At 49.0% G+C, this 26,222-nt stretch overlaps 1 protein-coding gene across 3 annotated transcripts in view; it reads left to right on the forward strand.

Moving 5' to 3' along the window:
• The window catches only part of LOC108043267 (titin), a 37,750-nt gene extending 11,651 nt beyond the window's left edge, over window positions 1-26,099 (forward strand). For 2 of the 3 annotated variants that reach the window (XM_017121883.2, XM_017121881.2), the window contains 6 exons: window positions 4,666-4,772; window positions 14,810-14,848; window positions 15,716-15,913; window positions 15,980-16,234; window positions 16,356-24,459; window positions 24,531-26,099. In XM_017121883.2, coding sequence (XP_016977372.2) covers window positions 4,679-4,772; window positions 14,810-14,848; window positions 15,716-15,913; window positions 15,980-16,234; window positions 16,356-24,459; window positions 24,531-24,633 — 8,793 coding nt within the window. In that variant the 5' untranslated portion in view covers window positions 4,666-4,678 and the 3' untranslated portion in view covers window positions 24,634-26,099. The remainder of the gene's footprint in view (window positions 1-4,665; window positions 4,773-14,809; window positions 14,849-15,715; window positions 15,914-15,979; window positions 16,235-16,355; window positions 24,460-24,530) is intronic. The other variant, XM_044458704.1, reaches the window with a different exon arrangement.
• Window positions 26,100-26,222: the final 123 nt, after the last annotated feature.

Below are 26,222 nucleotides of genomic sequence, written 5' to 3' on the forward strand. Positions count from 1 at the left end.
GAAAATGGCAAATTGCCGTCGCGCTGCTGGCGGTGGAAAAGGAGTTGCTGTTGCCGGTTGCCAGTTGCCAGTTGCTGTTGCAAGTTGGCGTTGGCGTTGCAGCTCCCAGGCTATACACTCGCAGAAAATGAGGCAAAAAACTGGGAAGATTTTGTCTAAAGGAACAGCCAATATTAATTGTTATTGAATGTTAACTATTTCTTAATAATGAGAAATATTTTGAACAGCAAGAAAATATTTCTTTAAGCTACAGAAATATATACAAGCCATTAAACAAATATTTGTATTACATATTTCTTTATCATTTTAAATGACTTTCATTGTTTTCATAACAAATCAAATTTGAAATTCCTTTTATAAAGCACAGAAGTTTGGGGAACTGCAATTGGGATTTTATAAAATGGTGTTTTATTTAGATTCAAGCTAAACAAAATTCTCGAACTTTGAGAAAAAGGGGACCACTTTTTTAAATCTTTTAATGGACCTGGTAATATATTCTTTAAATGTAGCTCTAATTTTTTGAGGAGTGTAGCTGCAACTCCATGGAGTCGTGCTGGGCAGCTTCCGCATGCCGACAAGTGACTCACAAGTCGGTCTCCAAAGAAGTTCGGTTTTGGTGCGTTTGTTTGCTTGTTGGCCACTCGACACCGTTATATTTGCAGATCGTGCTCATCGGCGGAGCGAACTTTATTAATCCCCAGCAAACCGCTTCAATTTGGCCGCTGAAGATGGTGCTGAAAGTGCCACAAGGTCGACGGATACTAAGGACAAGCTCAAATTTTCATGGGGTCGATGATTTGCATCTAACAATTTGGACAGAACAATCTCCACAGCTATCCAAATCTCATTTCTATCACACTTTCTGTAATTGCCACTACACAATTACCGGACATTGAATGTTTGATGCAACTGCAAGGTCGCACATTCCTAGAGGCCAACTGCAAATTGGCAGAACTCAAAAGTTCAAGCCGCAACAATTTGGCCAACAATTGGCCACAACTATGCGATTGAGTATCGACTCTTAGAGGCGATAGGCACACGTGTTAGGGTGCAGGACAGCAACATCAAGAGCTGCAAGTTCTGCAAGTTCTGCAGCAGCAACAGCAGATTTATGAGGATGACATGCACAACCGCACAGAATGGTACACTTGGAAAAAACTGACCAGAAATGAAAAAATCCCATGCACACCAAGTTTAAAAGCTATGAAAAGTAATATATATATTCAGTTTTAAAGTACCTTTCTAATGGGAATCATAAGGCCCTAAATAAAACTACTCTTTTCAAACTTTTTTCCCTTATTTTGACAGCTTGTTTTAGTGTACAGAAAATCTATGCTCCTAATGAACAAAATTTGTTGGACATAACATTTTTCTGAGTGCATAGAACAAAAGCAGTCCCAATGAAATAAAAATAGAAAAACAAAAAAAATGGAATTTGCAATTGCTGCTGCCGCTGAACCGTTAAATGTGTGGCGATCGAGGAACACAAGACCAAATTAACGCCATGCAGCAGCAACAGCAGCAGCAGCAACAGAAATTGCAATTGCAATTGCAATCGAAGAAGTGTAATGCGATAAGCTTGGTGGGATGGGATTGGATCGCCATCACAATCACCATCTCCCAGATGAACGCGTGAGGTTGGGGTCAAAACTGCGGCATTCTGACGGGACCTGGGATGGGGATCGCAGGATGGGATCGGGTTCGGATTGAGAATGGGGTTGGGGTTGGTGATGGGGCTCGAACCCAAGACAAAGTCTGTGTGCTAAATGTCAATTTGATACCGGGCAGAATCCAATTAAAGCTGCAGTGGCAGCCTGCATCTTGCAAATTGCAAATTGCCATCGATCTCTGGCTGCGATCTTTTCGATGTCGATGGGTCGTCGTTAGATGCGTGCGCCAAAGTGTATTTGTGGGTCATGGTACAAATCTCGTGGAGACACGGACAGCGGACACGACAGCCGACACAAGATAGCTCTCTGACAAGAGACACCTTTTGATATGCTAACGAAGGCTTCTCTTTTTGCATTGCCATTGGCATTGCCTTTGCATTTGCCATTGGCATTGCCTTTTCCCCCGCTGGAAACTCGTGCCCCGACTGTCAAAATGCTGCCCATGGATGGGATGGGATGGGATGGCCTGGCTGGGAAATTTTCCCACCCTCCATTGAGGCCGTCTGCCTTGGTAAAATGTAAATTTTCGTTTGTTTGCCGCTCCGAGTGCCACACATTTATATTAGAGCTGCAGCTGGGCCGCAATTTGTGCAACTGGGTGGATGAGAAATGGGGAACGAGAGCTGGCATTTGCAACTCCACGCATGCGCAGCAGCAACTTACCCTTTGTGGGCATTTCGACCTGGCCAAGGAGGAGTTGGCCAAGTCCCCAGTTGGCCATGCAAATGCACGCATCGCCAGCCATCTGTTCCCGAACCTGAATGCATTTCTCATAACGCACATGGCCATTCCAGCCATTGTTGGATGAAGATGCATTGCTCGCCTTGCCCTTGCCAGCCTCTTTCCTCTTTGCTCTTCCGAAAATCTTGCAAATTTCCCATGACCGATATACGCCCCGGGCCAAGTCGGCCAAGTTAACAAGCGCCTGCCTCGTTTTGGGTAAAAGTTTCTATCTCCCGAGTGCAGCTCTTTTGGCCACTTCATTCACAAATTGAATTTGGGTCACACACACGGCTACTCCTCTTGCAGCTGGTGACCACCCCTTTATTTGGTCTTAACCCAAATACTGAGAGCCGCAGAAATACGAAAGAATAAAAATTGTTTACCATTTAGCCACGGCGGAATAATTACCGCAACAAGTTGCTGCTTGATGTTTGCCTGTTGCTGGTTGCCAGTTGCTGGTTGCTAGTTGCTGCCTGGCAGCAACATGTTGCTCGTGTGCTGCTAATAGCTTTAGAACAAGTGCCATTTTGGCCGGCAACTAATAGCCAGTTTGTGTCGCTTCCGTTGTCAGTCAGTCGGGCTCACCATCATCATTATCATCATCATCATCCTTACCATCGCGGCAGTGTGAGATTATCATTATTGTTATTGTCGCTCGTCATGTCAACTCGTCATCAACATGCCGCGTTCTCCGGCTGAAAAGCCGAGACGAGAAATCATCCAACATTCAGCAACTAGCAACCAGCTTCCCGGCTCCATGGAGCAATCTTTCAACCTGACCGAGGCTGCTTCGTGTGTTGCATACCCCCAGTTACTTGTTATTTCTGCTGTTGCCACGGCGCACAGCAATGCTATTTGCGGCTCTTGGGGCAGCCCCCTTTTTGCCTTCTACCTTTCTGCCTCTCTGCCTGCATTTTAATGAGCACAATTTGCGCATTTATGATGAGCCCCAGCCCGAGTCGAGCATTAGCCGATTTTTATTTGCCTGTTTCGTTAGCAATCTGCAGCCGCAGGGGGAAATCGAAGCCACTCAGATTTCAAGGAGGAAGGGGAAGCTGGATGTAGGACCCCCTCCCCAAAGAGGAACCCAGATGGGGTTCAATAATCACGCTTTATAAGAAATTCTTCTTATATGTTTTAAATAAAAAGTACATTGTTTGTTACAACTAGAACTTTGGGGAATCAAATTCGATACATGTCCCTTATCCCTGTAGAAAATCCAGGCATTAAATTCAATACTCTCCTATTTCCTACTCCATTGTGCTTAGGCGGAAGTTTTATTGCTTTATGGAATGTATAAAATTGGATAACACATCCACCAGACACGCCCCCAAAAACAAGCACTCAGCAACCACCCCTCACCTTCCGGAAAAGCAACCCCTCGGTGGAATCACGTGTTGCATCTCCTGGGACTTGATTAAAGTAACATAAAGCAAATAAAAGCCGACAAGCGAACTGGGCTAATAAATGAAAATATGAAGCGTATGTGTCGCCGGCCATTCGATGCCATTACCGGGCGACAATAAAATAAGCCCGACTTAGTTGGCCAGTTGTCGACCGATAAGCCGTGATATGTGGCGGTTGCCGCCTGCTAATTATAACGATGGGCATCTCCGGGGGGTAAGGAATGGAAGTGGGAGGGGTTGTCCTTCTTTCTGAAAGTTTTCCTTTGCCTGCGCCTGACATTTTCAATCAGCAGCGCGAAAAAACTTGCAGGATTCTTTAGGGATACAGATACAGATGACCTCCGCGGTGAGGAGTTGGAGGAGGAAGTGGCCGGAGGGTTGGGCGGCGGGACAGCGGGCATGTCAGGGAAAATTGCACATCTGTCAAATCGGCAAACAAGTGATTTCCGCAAACAATTGAAGAAAAACAGCCAGTCAGGAAACGAAACGAAACGAGACGGGACGGGACAGCAAAGGACATTCGAGGAGGGGTGCCACTAGTGGTGGTTTTGCTTTTTGGTGGCTCACATGTCAACTCTCCCACCCGCCCCCGAAATTTCTGCTTTCGTGCTGTTTGTGCACGTAAATTGCTTTTGTGAGGCCATTGAAAATTTTGAAAACCAAAAAAAGGAAGAAAATAAATTGAGACGGGCGGCATGTGCCTTGTCATGCTTTTTTAATGAAGTGCCAGTCGTTTAAGGAACATATTGCCGCCCGATTTGATTGTTATTTAAGGGTTAAACGGACTGTCCGCAAGAATGTCCCCCTCTACTTCCCTTTGTTATCACGTATTAACCCCAGCTTTCCCGCATTCTTCTCCATTGCAGCCACAACCACAAGATGACAAGAAGACGTTCGAGTCCGCCGGGACTCGAGGAGCTAACATATCTGGCGCTCGTCCTGCTGGCCATGGCCCTGATACCCACACAAGCCGGTAAGTGGTTTATTATGTCAACATAAATTATGTTTAGCCAGCTCTAAGTACTAAGTACAGAGTACAGAGTACAGAGTACCTTGCCCATCTGCCCGAGTTTGTCTGCTCTGATTACTTTGCCATAAATCGCCGGCGAATCCATGGATTTTCGGGCTAATTAAAGCCATTGTGGCAAATTGCCATCAGCTGGCAACAGCTGCCGTTTCCACTTGTCCGGGGTCAGGGGTCACTCACTGCTACACTCACCAGCGATCTAAGCCCGAAAGTCTGTTGCATTTCGCGGGGGGGAGAAAACCCAATTAGGAGCGGCTCTTCTACGGGGTGTCTCAAATTCAATTGTGCCATGCCCTTCCCCATTTAAATTGAAATCGAGTGGAACTGAGTGGAGGCAGTCGGGTCATAATTAAAAGCAAGTGCTAATGGCCTCGACCATCATTATCATTACCCATCTGCAACTGCACCTCATCTGCCCAAAAGTGAGCAATGTGTTAACTTTCACATTTACCACGGCAGTATAAAAGGCGATGCAACAACGGTGTCTTTCTGGTTCTTGGGCGTGTTCGATTTAACGACTTGTTTAAACAGAACTTACAGTCAAATAAACCCAAAAAAAGAAGAGAGAACTCCACGGGCTGGGCCTTAGGAATATCGGTCAACGAATGCCAAAACCGAAACGTAGTTACTGCCACTCGAGGTACCCACCAATCATCCGGTCCATAACCGGAGAAGGTCCGCAGCCAGAGCCATTGTTTAATGGTCTTCCAATAAACAGGCAATGGCGGAGCTCCAAACTCCAAGCTCCGAACTCCAAACTCCAAGCTCCGAGTCTGACTGACTGATTTGGCCCAGTCAAAACGATAGGCGACAATAGTCGGCTCGTTGACCCACATTCGCGGTACTCCACGAAGCCTGCATTCAGAATTCTTGGAATTTTCATTAACACATGTCCGAACTGTGGAGCTGCATATGGAAATGGATCTCTGACAAAGAGGGAAGTAAAGTGGAAAAGAATTTTGTGAATGGGCGACGGGGCGAGCGAAGAGGAAAGCACTGATGGGCAACCCATGGTGTTTTAAACATAGATTGCCCCGCCAGGGTTTCTCACCTACTTATTGATTATTACACACAGTCACAAATCGGTAACACTAACAAGCCAACAAGCCGGGCCAACAAAACGGCCTAATGGACTTGCCTCGGACTCCCCGAGTTTGATGAACTCCGGGCCGCAGCGGCATGAGAAGAGTTTCCCAGCAGGGCCTGGTAATTGAATTGTTCCATTATAAATGTGAGCATGACTCAACAGATACAGATACAGATTCAGATACAGATACATTTGTATCCTCGACTAGTTCTAACCCCGCCGCTGACAGCTGCGAGCCATAAATCAATGGGACTAGCGCAAATGTCAGATGGTATAGGTATTCCAGTATCATAAGAGGAGTATAAAGCATCTCGCTGCGATACACGTACTTCACAACAAGTGGCATTTGCGTCATAACAAAAGCATCGATCGATCGATCTACCCATCGATCCATGCCAATTGTTTGCCCAGCCATCAACTCAGATATCCGAATCGTTTCGAGAGTTATGCAATTCCAGCTGGCCATCAAGTTCGAGCCTTAATTCAAGCTCAAGGTCGATAAAAACGACCATCTTCGCAACCGGTAGCCGCCACACATTATCATTATTTTATAAGACACGACGCGAAGACGGCAATTTCAATTTGGCTCTGGCTTTTTGCGCGCTGGGGCGTTTTCATCAATCAACTTCGAACGTGAGTTCGTTTCTTGTTTTTCTCATGCTTATTAAAGAATCTCGGGGGAAAGAACACCTGCTCTTGGGGTCTTCAGATCTTCAGATCTCCAGGTCTTTCGATCTTTCGATCTTCCAGATTCTTCGTCTTCAATTGACACCTACACCACTGCGATGATGGTCAGTGAACCTATCCAAGCTATCCGATTTCGGCCATCAAATGTATTTTATGTGGCCCATTGCCTGTTTTTCTGATTTCTTAATTTATAACCAATTACAAAGGCATTAGTGCGCCGCACGGAGATCTTCAATATTTTTGTTTATTGCGCATATAAGTCGCCGCTTTGCGCAATAAGGCCCCATCTTTATGGCACTTTTGCGGAAGCATCTAACTTCTAACTTCGACTGGGCCCTGATGCGATGATGTTCGCCGATGTGCCTAATTAGCTTGTATTAGCCAGGCAGCAGGCTCCAAGAACTCAATCATTATGGTTTGATATTAATTGCACGACCCGCTGATGTCATCAGCAGCATCAGCATCATCGTCATCGGGCCCTGGGCCTCAGAACGAGCGTTAATCAAGATCCAGTCATCGGCTTAGCCACGCGCATATAATTAACATTTCTGCCACGGCCCAGGTTCAATGTCAAGTGGAAAGGCGGATCCGGCTTATCGGGCTTATCGTGTTGATAGCACTAAGCACTAAGCACTGAGCACTAAGCACCAAGCACCGGGTACTGGATACTGCATACTGGTCACTCGTACCAACGGTTTACCCACAGCTTCCTACTCCACCTCCTCGTAAATATTTCATATATGCAAACACCCTGACACCGGGGGCCATCCCATTCCATACATTGTCCAAGAGTCCAAGCTGTTTGCTGGGCAAACAGAAACCGGCCAAAGTCGCTGACCATTGACCGATATGGCGATGTGGTGATGGCGATGTGGGGATGTGGCGATGGCGATGCCGAAGATGTGTTGGCTGCGGATGCGTGGCTGTGGAATTTCGTAGCCACTTAGAGAACAAGTACGCCAGCCGGAGATCACGAACTTGCGGGCCAACCCGCACGAACCCCAAGAACGGGTCTCTGTGCGATTTGGGATTTTGGATTTGGGATTGGGGATTTGGGATCTGGTATCCAAAATCCCCGATCCACAGACTCCATGTGACTGCCAAACGTGAGATTTGCCAAAGGGGCGAAAAAACTTTCGACAATGACACAATTGGAGGCCCCCGCCCATCCAACTCCAAACTCCAATTGACTCTCGGCCATAAATAGCATTTATGCTAAGCGCCCAAACGACTTTCCTTTCTTTTCATTTCATTTTGCTTTGCTCGGCCCACCAACGTCGCCTCCCTCAGAAAATCTAAAACTATTTGTCAAAATCACTTCGGTGTGAAGCCAAATTTAAGCTCTAAATGTTGCGGTGCACTGAGAAAAAAGGCTTTACAGCACTTTAACATTTAATATTAATAAATACAAGGGTTGCTTCATCCAGTTCCTAAGCATAAACGAAGAATAAATCAGTTTTTCGAGCAGTGTGACTGGCAAGTCGGTCTCCCAGTTGATAGGATAAATTGACCATGGACTCGAGACACTCATAAAAGACGCATTTGTACGGCTTAAATGCCCATCCACAGAGCCACTTAGTTTGCGCTGATCCGACCCACGCAAGTCGCGCTTTTTCGAGGGGGCTAGGGCAATGACCAGGCCGCCAAAGGGCCACCGAGTTCCAAGTTCCAAGTGGCCCGCTGCACTTGATTCTCCAATTAAATGGTCAGAAGTCGGAGCAGCGTGTGAACCAGAATCGGAGGCGGAAACTTGGAAACTCGGAAACCTGGAAGGCAGTCAGCAGAGTGGCAGGCGGAGTTCTTTCTGATTTTATCAGCATTAAATTCCCGACTTCCTGCGACAAGGTCGGGGGCTAATTTCATTTAAGTAAATAAGCTTTGCGGTTAACTGTCGGCAATTTGAAGTGTAACGGTAACGTGGCCACATCTAGATCCACATTCACATTCAGATCTACGTCCAAAAACCATGCTGTATCGGCCAAAATGGAATTACAATTGCAATTACACAATTTGGCTATTAACGCCTCGGCTCTGGGAGTCGTCATGCCTATGGTACCTCGTGCACCTTTCACCTTGACAATGAAATGGTTGCCAATGATTGCTGTAATTTCTGTTAGGCTTGGAGAAACCCACAGTGGCAGCTGGAAATGCAAATGAATATCTTGCTGTTTAGTAGAGCAAAACGCCGGCTGAGCTGGCCCATACATACGTAACACAATACAAGTCGAGATTTCTCAGGCCGATACAGCACGATACAGACACCTCTATATTAAATCGTCTGTGTTTGTTTGTGGATGTGGCTGTGGATGCCATAATCATGGCTCATATTATGTATGCTGCTGCTATTTTCCTATTATTGTTTGATGTCATTGAACTTGAACTTGTCGTGGACGCCGGCAACACCACACCACACCAGCTGTCTATTTCTGTTTTGGCATTTTATGCAATTTCTCGGCGTGAATATGCTAATTCGGATTTGTATAACACGTTGCCGGTCCAAAAACGTGTTCGAAATGTTAATTAAACGGCAAACACTGGTGGCTTTTATTCATATTTAAGGCAATTAGCAGCCCCCTGACCCAATTTTCCATTTTGTCTCCGCTAATTGCCATTTATGACGGTCGTGGAGCTGAAACGGGACGGATGCGGATTCGGATGGAATCGGAGTGAACCGTTCCCTTGCCTGCATTCCCGACCATTGCGAATGCAACTCGGCACTCAATTAGACATTCTGCCTGGCGCCAGCTGCTAATCGCTGTCTAAGATGCTAGGATGGCCAGCACGCTAACAAGCCCAGAGTCAAGACAATGATGGTTATACCACTGGTGATGTAATGGAGACGTAGGCGGACACCACCCTGACCAGTGCAGAACTTTTCGGTTCGCTGCCTGCCTACTAACTACACTAAGAAAGATAATTCTGTGTGGTCTCACAAGAACTTCTTAACAGCATAGGTAACCTTATATATGTATGAGCACTCCTAGCTATTTGACTAAATATTCATTTTACTTTACTTTCTCTAAATTATATACTTAAGTAACAAAATTTTTTTTTTTTTTATTGCACTTTGAAAGTGATACTTAGCGATCAAATAATAAATATTTTCATTTTCAAATCATAATGTAGGGATCTCGTTGTCAACGACTTCATGTAAGTGTCTTAATTTGCGAAACTTGATTAATCCTAATGTACAAGTTGACAGACAAGACTAACAAAGTTGGCGTGTTAGAATTCATTTTGGGGCTATTAAGAAGAGAGCTCCTCGTAGAACCAATGGTAATTAGCAAATTTAGAGACGGGGAAAGATGAAAAGAAAGAGAGATCTCTATCGCAGGTGCAATGACTCGGCTGCCTGGGAGCGTTCTCTTTCAATTGTGTAACGTAACCCTAGCCGTAGACCTAGCCCTAGCAGCTAGCCCTAGACCCGGCACTAGCCCTATTCTAACGCCTGGCCGGGTTCAATAAACTAGCTGGCACCTTTACGCATGGCAGCCACAGACGGACCACCTCTCTATAGAGCTCCAGCTCCATCTCCGATCCGATCCCGTCTCCAACTCCGAGACGGGTCATGCCAAGTCAGACGCTCTCGCTTGAACTAATACTTTGTATAATTATCGCTTTGCTGATCTTCTGCACATGATGTATGGAGTGCCCGTGTGAGCTAGCTGGGCCATTGAGTTTTATGGCTTTCGGCTGGAGTTGTGGGACAGAACACGCAGCTTTCCGCAGCCAGAACCTGGAACCTGGAACCTGCACTATCTCCGGTGTCCGATCATTAGCTAAATGCCATGCCGGCGTGGGAGGAGATACTATATGCTAGATACGGAATAGCGAATTCCAGATACAAATCGGCTAAGGGAGACCGAGAACCGGGAAACAAAAGTCAGCGAGCAATTAGCGCTCGGAGTGGCACTTAATTGAATCGCGGTTCTTCAGCCAGGAAGGACACCAAATCGTGAGAGTTTTTCCAGTGCAAATTAATAAACAGTTACGCATGCGCGGCGGAAAACTTGTTGTTGGCTGATTGCCGGGAACGGTCGCTCCATGGAGGCATCCATCACCTGTCTGTGGAGCACCTCCATCTCTCCACCATCCAACATCCGTATCTGAATCTGAATCTGCATCGAAATCTCCCGTTGGTCGGGACTATTATTTTGGCAATTGCTGTAATCAATGCGCTGTTATCAATAACAGCTAGCGCTGTAATAATTGAATGGGTAGCGTAGCGAAAACGGCTCCTCCCATCTGCAAATTGGGGCCATAAGAATTTGTCTAAAATTGCGCAAACAAAATTATGATATATTTTCCTGCACTAGATACAAGATCCTCTTCAGACTGGCTGGTCCTCCCAAAGGCAGTGATTAGCTGGAGTCAGGGCAGAGTGCTGGATACTGACAGCCGGACAGATTGATTGCTGGCAGGACAGAGGGAGGAGAATGGGAGGGGGCCTTCATTAAAGCCATGCTGGGGCAATGCAAAAACCATGTAAAAGCCATCAAAACAAATCAAAGACAGGACACTCGAGCACTCTAGGGCTCAAGGAATATGGGAACTGTGGGAAAGAATGTCGGCTCCTTCGACTCCTCCCTTAACTGCTTAATTACAGCGCCCAAGGCCAGACTCATTATTATCTATTAAGCAGTCAGGAATACTAGTTGCTAGTTCCACCGACCTGACAAACTGACAAACAGACGCTGACTCTCTAATGACATTGGAGAAGCAGCCAGGCAGCCAAGCAGCCGAGCAGCCATAAATATGCATATGAGATGGGCTCGAGGAGCCTTCGCAATTACAATGTCCACATATAGACGGGCGGAATAGGCCTATACCTCGCCGATATTGCCCTAGCCTTGGTAATTGTTTCATATGCACGCCGGCAGCAGCAAGAACAGCCTTCGACTGGTGCAATTTCATGGCATACCCATCCCCATCCTCATCTCCATTCCCGGCATCATGACCATCGGGCATAATTTACTTAGAAGGAATCATGGTCTCGGCAGGAGGCTCCTCCAGTTTGGTAATAAAACACAGCGTCACGCCAAGGTAGCGCCCTAGCCTGCTGGCCTTCTTGGACTTTTTAGCCTTGCGCAACTGCGTCCAATTTGGACGCAATCGAGGAGCAACAGCAGCAGCAGCTTCGATGTCTACATTGCTACCTTGTCGCCGACATAATCATGTTAAATTACTCGCAAATTCATTTGGTAGTGAGGCCTCCTCCGCCGCTTTCAGTTGCAGTTGCATTGTTAGGGCGCCTGCCGATGTTGCTAGTTGCTGGTTGCTAGTTGCCAGTTGCCAGTTGCTAGTTGCCCGCTGATGTTGCTAGTTGCAAGTTGCTGCTGCCTGGCGGCTGCTTTCAGCATTGATGCATGGACATGATACTGGGACCCCAGTCTGTTGTTAGCTTGTCGCTCACTCCATATTGATCTGCTCGGCATTATGGAAATTATGTGATCAAGGCCGGGGAAAATGGAAATTGTTTTCGCTAGAGGAGTCTGGCAATTACAGATCGATTTATTGCTCCTCTGCCCGAAGCATTGTTTCTCTTTTTTTTGGGCTGCATCTAATTAGAAGCCAGATAAACGCAGTCAGGCTGGGTGAGAAATTGCTGCAAGACCCAGTCGAACTCCTCCTATTCCAACTTTTTTTTTTTCGGAGAGGTGGGTGTGGTCAAGAAGTGGCTGATGTTGCAGCTGCAGAATAGCGGTAAAAAAAAGAAAAAAGTTAAAAAGTAAAGAGGCAACGACAACGCATTTGGGGACAACGAGACGGCAAAGATTTGTGTTTATTTTGTAATCTTTGAAATATTTGTGGCATGACAAATATTTTCACTCGCCTGCATTTCCGCATAGCCAGAAGTGGTTGCCTGGGAATGGGGAAAGTATGGCTATCAACGGTAACATTTGGGAAAACTTCCACTTTTTCGCATCTGCCCCAGGCAGCAAGTCCACCTACAGCACTAAATAATAAAGCGTAACCAGCAAAAGGCGTGCCTCACTCGGAGTTTGGGTTTGGGTCTGGGTTTGGGCCATGGGACCAAGTGGCTTTGGCCAGAATCCCAGAATCCAGAATCCCAGAGCCCCGATGCCAGAGCACCTAGGCCTACTTATGTAAGTAAGGCTCTGCCAGTGCTTGTGGCTTGTATTTTATGGTTTGTGTACACATTTTTGCACACATGCGCGCCGGGTCATTCAACTTGTTGTGGCAGAAATCCATGGCCATGGTCAGGTGGGTGGGGGATCACCGGGCGGGACAGGAGGGGCGGGGTAGGAGGGGCGGGGCAGGAGGAGCGGAGGCGGTGCGCGCGCGCTTTCCTAGAATAAACAAAATGCACGACTCTGCCAAGAGCCGCCAACAACTTTGGCTTTGGCTTTGGCCTGGCCCGCTGCTTGGCTGCTTTCCTGCTTGAGCACACGAAGAAGCCGAGTTGCTGCCGTTGCACTGAGAGAAAAATCCATTTGAAAATAATAAACTAGAAAGCTTAATAAAGTGTCGAAAATCAGCCGATAGCCTGAATTAATTTCTGGCACTCCAACTGAAACCATTGTTCTTGATGACCTGCTTCGTTTAAATTCTACTTATTTATTTAAAAATATTCGCTATAAGTTAAAGAAACTACTGGGACAGCAAATCAAGGATTCAATTCCTGCACTGCAAAACAAAATCAGTTTAAAATTCAGTTGGGATTTATTCCCTCAGTGTGCTGTTGCTGCTTCCACATCAACACCAGCAACATGCGGCAGCAGCAGCAGCAGCAACTTGGCTGACTAACTGACTGACTGACTTCTGTTTGTTGGACCGACACGACCATGTTTGATGTGTACCATAGTCATCATTATCATCATCATCTTCGCCAGCCAGCCAGGAACTCAGGCGTCCCCCATCCGATCGTAATGATGATGTATATGTGGCTTGTTTTAGTTGTTGCACTTGTGCAGCGCAGAATTGTTGCATAAGTTTGCATTACAAGGCGGTCGCGGCAACTGGGGATTGTCTAGGTTTGCTGGTTTTCTTGGTTTGGTTGGCTTACTGGGCCTACTACCAGTTGCTGCTGGCCACATGATTGACTCCCATTGCCAAGTTCGCAGCCAAATTCTGCGCACTGCCAAGGCTCGAGTTCAGTCAAGTGGAGAGACTTCCCTCGCCGGCAATCCTTAACAGTTAATGTGTGAATTTTTATGCGTTGCCAGGCTCGGTCGTGTTGTTGTTCTTACCGCATATAATGTAATTTACATCCGTTAGCTTCGAGTGAGACGGAGGCTCCTCCATCTGCTACAGCTCGAAATTGCTACTCTGATTTGCGGCTGCCGTTCTGAGTCTGAGTTTCAGTCTGACTTTGAGTCTGGATTCTAGTGCCAAGAGTCGGCCAAATTCATGCTTATGAGCACTTGCCGTTAGGATTTTCATTGTTGTTTCGCCTGCAATTTGTTGCCAAATTGTATGGGCCAGGTCTTTGCCTTTGCCTTCGGCTTCAGTTCAGCTTCAGCTTCGATTTAAATGTGGATCCCGGCAAAGAGTCGAGTCATCGGGAATGGGCCCCGCAAGTATGCGGAAATTAAAATGTGAAATATTCGAGAAATTGTCAACCCTTCAACTAGACGCAATTAATCAAAGTTGAGGCCGCCAGCAGTAATTCATAAAACAGCAATTTGTCAAATCATTTCTGCAGCAACAAGTGGCAGCAGCAGCAGCAACTGGCCTTCCTGGCCAACTGTCAGCTTAGACAATTTGTTTGAGCCATTTTTGCAGGGGGGAATCGTGTGGGACACACGCAGCCAGCTTTCTTGGCCATTTTCCTGGTTCTAAAGCTGCTGCTGGCTGGTCGGTGGATGTTGCAACTTGCAAGCCAGGCTGCATTTTGATGATGTGGTAATAACACGTTGCATGCATACAAAGCCAAGTTGTTGCTGCTGCTGCTGCTGCAATTTGGTGTTGCTCTTGGCTTGTAGACCCTGTTATCACGCCGGACAAGGCTATCAAGGCTAAAAGAAAAGCTGGCCTACGCAGCTTCCCGGCCAATTTCAATTGCATGCTGGCACAATTAGAGTTCGGCATTCGCGGCAATGGATAAATTAATTAATTATGGTCATGGCGATGGCGATGGCGATGGCTAACGGATATGGCCATCGTAAAAATCCCGCCGTAATGGGGGAACTGCAAGTATGGCATTTCATTAAATAATAAACATTCCTTCCACCTTTTCCCATTGCAGCCCCAGTGCAGGAGTACACGGAGATCCAACAGTATTCGGGTAAGTCGGAGTCTAGAGCTGATTAACTGGCGGCCATAACCGTCAAAGAGCAGGAGCCTAATAAAATTGCATTCAGATCACTGTTTTATGGTGATTACGTTTTCGTTTCGCAATGCGGAAGTGGCCGATTAATGGTACTCAGCCTTTTCATATTTACTTTGAGTGCTCTCCCGCTCGCTTTTTAAATCAATATTATAATTGAAAGCCATCAATATTGTGATCGATTCGGGGCCTAAATGGTTAATTAGCTAACCACTTGACATAAGCCGCTAATCGGGGTCCAATTATCGGCCAATCGCCGTCATAAAGCCGCATTAAAGTGAGGTGTGAAGACAGATGGAGACAAAAATAAATAAGCGCTGCCTTTTTACGAGTTATGCTGGAAACGTGAGCAGAGGCCCAGACCCAGAGATTTCAATCAGAAAACGGTCTAGTAGTCGGGGTTCACAGTAGTTGGGGAAACTGGCGCGCTTAACGTGTTAATGATGTGATGTGAAATTTATTGCGGGTGGACGTCACTAAATTAGAAACACTGGACTTGCGACGTGCGCATATTTTAAGACTCAGCTAGACGACGACGACAGTTGACTTTGGTTTTGACGACACTGATGAGCAATAAAATTTGTCTATAGCCGCACGTATTATGACAGCCGACTGGCGCTAAGCCCCGATTTATGGCCCGAACGACACAGTAGCACACATCGCGGGGAAAATCACACACAAAGTTAGATATGGATGGCCCGCTTGCATAACTAATGCCTGGAATTTATTAGCCGGAAGAGTGGCATTGTCTGGGGCTTTTGGTTCCCAGATGCTGCGCCCCAGATTGCAAGAGCTTCAACATCGAACCCAATCCTATACTTTCAGAGGGCTGCTACTACAACTATGCGCACTACCAAGAGGGCGACCGCATCATGACCAATGAGCCGTGTCTGAACTGCACCTGCCACAACCGCATGCTGATGTGCTACCTGCGCGTCTGCCCCTTCACCAAGCCCATTGGCCACGACTGCATCGTGGAGAAGCGGGAGGACCAGTGCTGTCCCATCATCACCTGCCCAGAAGGTGAGTTTGCATAGGAGGAGTGTTCTCAATACCCCAGAGTGTTTATACTCCCATTTTATCCCGTAGTGCCCGTGGACGTGCCCTACCATTCCCCCGAACCCGGAACCGAGCTGAGCATCCCCGAGAAGTTCGGCTGCAGCATCGAGGAGAAGTTCTACCCGGAGGGCGCCCAGGTGCCATCAAACCCCAACAAACCCTGCGAGCTGTGCTACTGCATCAACAACCAGACCAAGTGCGTCATGCAGGAGTGCACTCTGCACGTGGACGGCTGCCTGCCCATCTACAACAAGGGATCGTGTTGCCCAGTGCGCTACAGTTGCGGTAAGTTATCAGTTGATTGCCTTTCGCAGAAAATCCATTTGAGTTAAGTTATGCGGAGTTTGAAGTCCATTTAACAAGTTAATTTGTAAAATGTATTAAATGTAACAATTTCCTTTTGCAGACCATGAGAACGAACTGGACTTTGTAGACCAGTCGACCACCACGACCACCACCACAGTGCGCCCCACCACCGGATTCATCCTGGAGAGCACCATGACACCACCAACCACCACCGACTGCATCCACGATGGCGAAGTGTACGCCGATGGAGCCTCGTTGAAGGGCAAGAACGCCTGCGAGCACTGCTACTGCATGCGTGGAGACATCGTTTGCGCCGTCCAGGAGTGCGAGGTGCCCATGATGGCCGCCAATGGAAAGTCCTGCCGTGCCATGCCAGCTGCCGAGGGCGAGTGCTGCCCGAGCAACTACGTCTGCGAGGACGACAGTGCCACCACTGAAATTGTTGAGGTCACCACGGCGGAGAGTGTTACTTCGGTGCCAGCCAAGGGCATTCATGCTGAGATCCCCAAGGAGGATGTGGACCTGCAGGAGCACATCGATGACGAGGAGAAGGAACAGGATAAGGATAAGGAGAGCGCTACCGATATTCCCTCCGTGGAACTGGGAAGCGGCGATGTTGAGGACGAAGAGGAGGAGGAGAAGGTTAAGGCCACCACGGTTGCTCCAGTCCAAGTCACGGACGAGAAGGACTTCTCCTTCGAGCCGGAATCCTCTACTGCTGGCATTGCCTCCGATTCCAGGATCGATGTGCCATCCTCCACCGAGGAGTCCAAGGAATCGTCCACCGAAGCCGCCGATGAGGAGATTGTCAAGATTGTCACCACTCCGGAGCCCGAGGGTAGTGGCGAAGAGGATGTGGCCAAGCCTGCCCAGATTCCCGAGAAGGAAGTCACTGAGGAGGAACTTATTAAGGTCAGCACTGCCGCTCCAGCCAAGGCCAGTCCGGAACTGGAAGTGGTCAAGGCCACCACCTCGGCGCCAAGCGAAGAAGAGGAAGTTAAGCCCACGCCAGCCGGCGAAACCAGTGAAGAGCCTACGGAGGAAGGAAGCGGGGACGAGGAGAAGGATGTTAAGGTCACAGCAGCTCCAGAGGAGTCTCAAGAGGAATCCAAGCCCACTTCCGCTCCAGTGGCCAGCGACGAAAAAGAAGAGGAACTCAAGCCTACTGAGGGAAGCGGTGAGGAAGACCAGGCAATCAAACCCACTGCCGCTCCAGTGGAAAGCGTTGAGGAGGACAAGGAAGTCCAACCCACTTCGGCTCCCACGACAAGCGACAAAACTGAACAGGAAGCAACTCCGGCTCCCGAGGAAAGTGAGGAACAAGAGGCTGGCAAGCCCACTCCAGTTCCATCAGAAATCGATGAAGTGGAGCCAGCCAAGCCTACAGAATCGGCAGAGGAAGCCAGCAGCGAGGGAGAAGAGGAGATCGTCAAGGGAACCACTCCTGCTGGAGAATCCAGCAGTGAAGTCGAAGAGGAGATCGTCAAGGGAACCACTCCTGCTGGAGAAGCCAGCAGTGAGGGTGAAGAGGAGATCGTCAAGGGTACCACTCCTGCTGGAGAAGCCAGCAGTGAGGCTGAAGAGGACATCGTTAAGGACACCACTCCTGCCGGAGAATCCAGCAGTGAGGGTGAAGAGGAGATCATCAAGGGAACCACTCCTGCCGGAGAAGCCAGTAGCGAAGCCGAAGAGGAGATCGTCAAAAGTACCACTCCTGCCGGAGAATCTAGCAGTGAGGCTGAAGAGGACATCGTTAAGGGCACCACTCCTGCCGGAGAAACCAGCAGCGAAGCCGAAAAGGAGATTTCCAAGGAAACCACTCCAGCCGGAGAGTCTAGCAGCGAAGCCGAAGAGGAGATCGTCAAAGGAACAACTCCTGCCGGAGAAGCCAGCAGCGAAGACGAGGAGGAGATCGTTAAGGGCACCACTCCTGCCGGAGCAACAAGCAGTGAGGATGAAGAAGAGATCATCAAGGGAACCACACCTGCCGAAGAAGTCAGCGAAGAGGAAGTCGTCAAGGCTACCACTCCAGCTACTAAGACCGACGGCGACAGCGAGAAGGAACCAGATTCTGCCACGGATGCTCCAGCGGAAGAAGTCGAGGACTTGGCTAAGCCCACAACGCCAGTCGCTGAAACTGAGGAAGAAGCCATTTCCGCCACACCCATTCCAACTGAAGATGTCAGTGCTGAAGAGGAGATTGTTAAGGCCACTACACCCAAGTCCTTGGGAGAGCAGCCTGAAATTGCCCAGCAGTCTACCGAGTTGCCAGAGGAAGAGGGAGATCTTCCCAGCTCTACCAGTGTCCCATCAATTGCCTCCTCTACCGAAGGTGTCCAGGATGCTTCGGCTGAAACGACCAGCAGTGCACCTGCACGAGCTGGCGACAAGGAGGAAGCCGGAGTCCCTGCCGACAAAGATGACAAAGAGTCCGGAGAAGTCGAAGAGGATGCCACAGATCTGCCAGTCGATGATGCTGTCAAGAGCACAACTGCTAAGCCCACAGCCACCGAGCAGACCGAAGAGGAGTCCTCAACGGAAGCTGAGGCCGCTGAAGTCGAGTCATCAACTAGTGCTCCCGTCGACAAGCAGGAAGTGCCAACAGCTGAGCCTGCAGACAAGGATCACAAGGAGGAGGATGTTAAGGAGACAAGCACTGAGCTTCCAACTAAATCTGATATTGTTCCTCCGGTTGAACAAGCCGAAGCAACTACCAGTCAGCCCGAGACCAGTGATGAATCCGCCACAGATAAGCCCACCGCCGTTTACTTGCCGCCTGCCGGAGAAAAGGATTCTACTGAGGATGAGGTACCTGCAACGGAATCCTCTGTCCAAGAGGAGCCATCCAAGCCAGTGGAGACCAGTCCAGTGCCCCAGGATGTCCCATCCAGCACTGCCGCAGTTGACAACCGTAACGACTTCGAAGCGGAGAAGACTACCCAAGCCCCTAGTGGCGAGGAGCCCCTGCCCGCCATGGATCTGCCCGCCGTCATTCCCGGCGAAGGTGACTGCCTGGTGGAGGGCAAGACCTATGCCAACAACACCATTGTGCCCGCCACCGCCCCCTGCGACGTCTCCTGCAGATGTGTCAGCAGCCTCGTGGCCTGCCAACAGATGGAGTGCAAGTTGCCCGAGAACCTGGAGAAATGTACCGTGGCTGCCGATCTTTTGGATGGTTGCTGTCCCACTTACAACTGCGATGAGAGCCCAGAAAGCGCTGAAAAGGAGCAGGACTCTACTGCCAAGCCTGACGACAAGATCGACGAGGATGTCTCCGAGATCAGCACCGAGGAAATTCCCGAGGACGTTATCATACCTACTGGCACTACTGAACAGCCTCTTTCTCATGTCAAACCCGATGAAGAGATCCAGCCAGTGACCTCAGTTCCTGTCCAAGTTGATGAATCTTCGCCTGCTAAGGCTGATAAGAAACCAATTGAGGAATCCGAGGAGGATAAGAAACCAGTTGATGAATCCGAAGAGGATAAGAAACCAATTGAGGAATCCGAGGAGGATAAAAAACCAATTGAAGAATCCGAGGAGGACAAGAAGCCAGTTGATGAATCCGAAGAGGATAAGAAACCAGTTGAGGAGCCCAAGCCCGAGGACGAAAAGAAGACCGATGATGATTTCGTTACAGCCACTAAGCAGCCAGAGACTTCAACTCCCTCCCAGTTTGCCGACGATGAAGAGAAGGAGACTGAAGACAAACTGGCCACCACATCTGCTCCCACTTCAGTTGAAGAAGTACCCAAGCCGGTCGATGAAAAGACACCTTCAGAAGAGAAGAAACCTGCTGAGGCAGAGCCAATCCCTGATGATGAAATCCTTGCCACCACTGCTCAACCCGAGAAGGAGTCTCCAGAGTCCTCGACTGAAGTGCCAACTGCTGATATCGGCAAGGAACCAGAGGCGGAGGAACCAGCTCCAGCCACCCAGGCTCCAGAGTCTGATAAGATTCCCGAGGTTTCGACCCGTGCTCCAGCTGGAGATGAGATTGAACAATCTGAGGAAATCACCACTGTTTCTCCATCAAAGGCTTCTGCTTCTGACGAAAAGGAAACTGCTGGGGATGAGGATATCGTTCCTGCTACATCTGTACCCATTGAAAGCGAAATTGAAATTAGTACCGCGAAGCCAGTCGAGCAGGGACCACCACTACCAACTCTGGCCCCAGAAAAGAAACCACTCGAGGAGGACTCCTCTACTGAAACTGATATCAGCACTGAAGCAAGCATTGGAGGTGAAAAGGAAACCGCTGATGAGACATCGGAGGCCGACAATGAAATTGAGGGTGATGCTACTCCTGCTCCTCCTTCTGCATCTGCTGATGACGAGAAGACCCCAAGCACTGATAAGACTATCGAGGACGTTGAGGAGGAGGCCAATCTGCCCAAGCTACCCCAGGATATCTTTGAAGAGGAACTTCCAGCCGCAATCACTACCCCTGCTCCAACGATGGACGAGGATGAGAAGAAACCAGTCCAGGAAGGAGAGAAACCAGTCGAAGGTGAACCGAAACCAGTCGAAGGTGAACCGAAACCAGTCCAAGAAGAGGAGAAGCCAGTTGAAGATGGACAAAAGCCAATTGAAGACGATAGCACTACAGCTACTCCAGCTGAAAATGAGATCGAGCCTGAATCTGATCGTGCAACCACTGCTGCTCCTGCTAAGGAAGAGTCTGTCGAACCATTCACTGGAGCTCCTGCCTCTGATGAGAGCGAGGAAACCCCCGAATCTGATGTGCCCACAACTGTGGCTCCCGCTGGTGAGAAGATTCCTACGGGCAGTATCACTCCCGATGAGGAATCCCCTGCCACTTCTGCTCCTATTGCCCATCCGGACGAAGATGTGGAAAAGGAAACCGGCATCGAAACCTCTACAGGCCTCCTTGGCTCTTCTGAGGAACAGGATAAGGAAACATCCACGGATGAGGCTCCTTCCCAGGTGGCCGAAGAGAAACCCGAAGCTCCTGCCCAGACTCCGCAGGAGGAAACCACAGTTACAGCCCCAACGGCCGCCGATGAGGTGCCAATCCAGAAGCTGCCCGAAGAGGTCCTTGCAGAGATTCCGCAATCCTCTACTGAAACTGACATTGAAAAGGAAACCAGTGCTGCTCCAAGCATTGGCGAGAAGGAACAAGCTGTCACCTCAATCCCATCGCTTGCAATCGATCAGGAAGCCACCACAGTTGCGCCTACTTCTGAGAAGGACGAAGGACCAACTGAAGAAGACAAGCCAGTGGAGTCATCTGAGGAAGAGGAGAAGCCCACGGAACAGGAGACATCAACTGAGACACCAGCCAAGTTTGCCACACCAGAAGATAAGCTTGCTGTATCTACTGATGCTCCCGAGAAAGAATCAGAATCATCTGAAGAAGTTGCTTCATCAACTGATGCAACTGCAGATGAGCAGCCCTCGAGCACGGCCCAGGCACCAGTTGAGAAGATTCCCGATATCTCCACCGAACTGCCTGTTGAAAAGATTCCCGATATCTCCACAGAACTGCCTGTTGAAAAGATTCCCGAAATCTCTACCGAATTGCCTGTTAAAGAGATTCCCGAAATCTCCACCGAGCTTCCAGCTGAACATGCCGACAAGGACGCAACCATTGCTCCTGTTGCCGCCGATGAAGTTACCTCTGCCCCGTCTGAAGAAAAGATTCCCTCTGATTCTAGCGAAGAAGACAAGATTCCAGAGGTCACTACTGACTCTCCCCAGGCTGCAGATGATGACACCAAGAAATCGTCGGAAGTGGCACCATCTTCCACTGAGAAAGTACCAGATACTACTGATAAGCTGCCCGTGGATGAAAAGGAGGCTGAAGATAAACCTGAATCTGAAACCCAAGTTCCTGATCTGTCTGAGGAAGTGGCAACGTCGTCTACTTCAGCTCCAGTTGCTGGCGGAGATATCGAAAAGGAGGAGGATGCCACTCCTGCCCAGGAGGAGGGAGAAGAAATCAAGCCAACTATCGCCCCTGCTGCCGAAAGTTCGAAACCTTCCGAAAAGGAACCCGCCTTGGATGAACAAGAAGTGGAGTCCACAACTAAGCCCAGCACTGAAGAGTCTGACGAGCAACCCATTGATGAACCTGCGTCCGCAACTTCTGGACCCATCGAGGAAGCTTCCACAGCCGCTCCTGCCAAGGAGGAATCCAGCACTCAATCTCAGGAGAAGGAGGATATTGATATTACTACCGATGCTAGCCCAGCTTTGCCTGCTGTTCAAGAAGATGACACCAAGGGTGCCGTCACTGAACAACCAGTGTTTGATGATAAGGAAGTGGCTGCTCCCCAGGACGACACCAAAACACCTATTATTGTGTCCACCGATTCTCCCATTGCCCAAGAGGATGAGGAACAGAAAACCGATGCTCCTGTTGCACCCACCACAGTTGCTCCTACTGCATCGCCTGCTGCCGATTCTACTGCTGATTCTAGCACTCCTTCAGTGGATCTTCCTTCTGCCGAGGAGATCGACAAGAAGCCCATGGAAGAAGTCATGTCTCAGACTATTGCCCCGCATGCCGACGAGTCTGCGTCCACATCCTCTGAGGATGAAGAGCAGTCTCCCATTACTGTGTCTCCTCAGGATGCTGACAAGACTCCAGTTACCACGGCTCCCCAGGATGCTGATAAGACTACTGTTTCTGAAATTGACAAGACTCCCATCTCAGACGCTTCCCAGGAGGCTGAGGAAACTCCAGCTACTGGATCTCCTCAAGATGCAGATAAGATTCCAGTCACAGTGGCTCCTCAGTCCGCTGACGAAATCCCAGCTTCAGTCTCTTCCCAAGAAACTGATGATACCCCAGCCACTGCTTCTCCTCTGGATGATGAGAAGATTCCAGTTACAGCGGCTCCCTTGGATGGTGAGAAACTTCCTGCTTCAGTTGCTCCCGTTGCTTTTGATGTGGAGCCAAGCAGCGAGCAGCCTTCTGTATCTGAGGATGTTGGTGAAGAGAGCACCGAACCAGCTGTCGATGATGCTGAGGATACCACTGATGAGCCTAAGGCTGATGCCAAACTGAAGCCTCCCACTCACGCGCCTGCCGTTCCATCCGAATCTCCAGTCACAGAGGCGGAGATTGTGCCGGAAACTGCGGCTCCAGAGGTGGAGAAGGAGGTTCCAGAGAAGACCACGGATGAACAAGATCTGGAGAAGGATGTGCCAGAAAAGACCACGGAACAGCCAGAACTGGAGAAGGAAGTGCCAGAAAAGTCCACGGAGAAGACGGAACTGGAGAAGGAGGTGCCAGAACTGGAGAAGGAGGTGCCAGAAAAGACCACGGAACAGCCCGAGGCGGCTGACGAGAAGACCACTCAGGAGCCAGTCGTGAAGCCCAGCTTAGATTCCACCGAGGAGGGTGAGGAGTCCGTTGAGTCTGAGGAGGAGCATGCTCCAGTTACGGAGGCAGCTGACAAGGAGGACGAGAGCAAGGAGACTGAGGAGGAGGCGGCCGACGCCGGCAAGAAACCAGAGCCGGAGCAGCCCGAGGTGCCCGCCGTAGTGTCGGAGATTCCCCAGCCAAGTGAAGAGGCCGTCCCGACCACTGTGCACCCACTGTTCTCCCACCTGCCCAGCAGCTCCACTCCAAAGCCAGCCATCGACGACCGCGTTGGTGAGGAGGATGAAGAGAACACCACCGAGAAGTTGAGTAGTTCCAGCAGCACCACCAGCACCACCACCTCCAGCACCACCGAGGCTCCTGTGAGCAGTGCTCCGGCGACGACGACGGTGGCCAGCCAGCAGCAGCCCATCACTCCACCGCCCTACGGCCACGCCTCCGAGTACGAGGACGAGTACGACGAGGAGGAGGTCTTCGGACCCGGAACCTGCCGCTACGCCGGCAAGCTGTACGTGTCCGCCCAGCAGATTCCACGTGACGATCCCTGCGACTTCTGCTTCTGCTTCCGAAGCGACATCATCTGCCTGCAGCAGTCATGCCCGCCGCCAATCGCCGGCTGCCACGAGGAGCCCATCTCCGGCTTCTGCTGTCCGCGCTACGAGTGCCCCGTGTCCATGGCCGCCGTGCTGAACATCACCACGAGCACGACCACCACCAGCACCACCCTGCCGCCCCACTTCCTCCACTACTCGCACGGCGAGGCGGTAAAGCACACCGGCTGCCTGATCAACGGCCGATCCTACCGCGTGGGCGAGCAGATCGAGTCCACGAGCGGTCCCTGCATCAGCTGCACGTAAGTATCCTTATAAGGAACCCAAGTTACCTGATTCATAACTAACCTGGATCTCTTTGCACCCATTTCAGATGCGGCGGCGACGGCAAAATGAAGTGCGATCCCCAGCAGTGCGTCCCCGAACCCACCATGCAGCAGGTGATGGCCGCCGTGGCATCGGGACGCAAGAGATGAACCACCAGCCATGCTCACTAAATATAATTTAACTAATTCTTAAGCACTGCAGACAACAATCACGAACCGACGAACCAACCAGCCCAGATAGCACCACTCGCCAACTAGCAGCAATAGCAATAGAGATCACTATTTTAGCCAGAAACCAGACACCAGAAACCAGAAACAGAATCTCGAAACCCGAACAGGAAATCGAACAGGAACAAATCGAAATAGAATAGGTGCCAGAAGCAATAGTGAACCATGACCAGAACCTGATGCAATAGTGTTAACTTTGGGTTTGCCGACACATTCGCACTCTTTCAATTGGATTACGACCACTTGTTTCGGATTAGGTTACGGTGACGAAGCAACCAGTGATATTGTACTGTATACATAGTATAGGTGCAATTAATTTAGACGCGCTCACTTAAAACGATTACTTATTTGTATGTGTACTAGTATTTTGGGCTTGTGACCCTAGTGACAGGACATATAGCCACCACAGCAGCCGACGTAGCGCGTGCCTTGTAAGGTCGTTCATTGTGTGCCCGCCGCCATACAATCGCTTTCAGGAGACTCTCAAGCACCCCACATATTGACATATGTATAGCGAACATATTCCGGACCCGGATCGCAATCAATGGCGTTACGAAGCCACGGCATTCGGCCGCCGGACCGGTTTCTACACTTGCCCCCTCCGGCGGCTCACTCTTCTCCAATGCGCTTTTATAGTATTTTAGTCACCTTATTTTAAACATTATTATTTTTGTGTATAATTGTTGCTTCTAGTCTTCTTTTGTTGCAAGAGCAACGGAATCCGCCTGTAACACGCGCACAACCCGATCGATCGATCGATCGAATCAGATCAGATCAGATCAGATCGGATCGGACCATATGAATCAAATTGAGTTGAGTTGAGTTGAGTTGAGAAACTGTATCTTCTATGAACTATTCCAAGCTTTTATACTTTTATATACAAAATACGTGTAGAGTCGAGAAACGAACGAACTAGTTTTTATAGCAATTTTACAAACGAACGCACAAATTGCATAGTTTTAACGGATTGAATTTGTACTTCGCCCGCTGCACCTCCAAATGAGGTGGCCAAACCGTAGTCTACATAGAATTTTTAGATCAACTGAAACTGAAACGGAAACTAAATACGGAACCGAAAACACACTGTTCGGCCATGGCTACTGCTCGACTGACTGAAAATCGCACAGACCGGAGAGAAGTTAACTTTGTAAACTATTTTTTTAGCCGCCAGCTGCCGCGCTGGCTATTATTTTTTAATAGAACGAAACGCCCGGATATTCAATATTCAGTCACTTGAGCCTTAGCAATGCGCCGTAATCTTGAGGCGTCTCATCGATGCCGAATGAATACGAACATCAATTAGATTTATATAATCTCTAAATATAGTTGTAGCTCTAAGTATTTAATTTTAAAAATAAATAAATAAATTTTAATTTAGATCTTATTTATTTGATATGTCTTTTAAGAACAGCTCTTGTGTTTCCATACCTTATCATAATTTATATGCAGCTATTCTTTGTAATCTAATAAATAAATACAACGCTTTTTATTGAAATGTATACCGGGAATAT

Source organism: Drosophila rhopaloa, unplaced genomic scaffold (assembly GCF_018152115.1).
Source record: "Drosophila rhopaloa isolate 14029-0021.01 unplaced genomic scaffold, ASM1815211v1 contig_167, whole genome shotgun sequence".
Taxonomy (NCBI): Eukaryota; Metazoa; Arthropoda; class Insecta; order Diptera; family Drosophilidae; genus Drosophila; species Drosophila rhopaloa.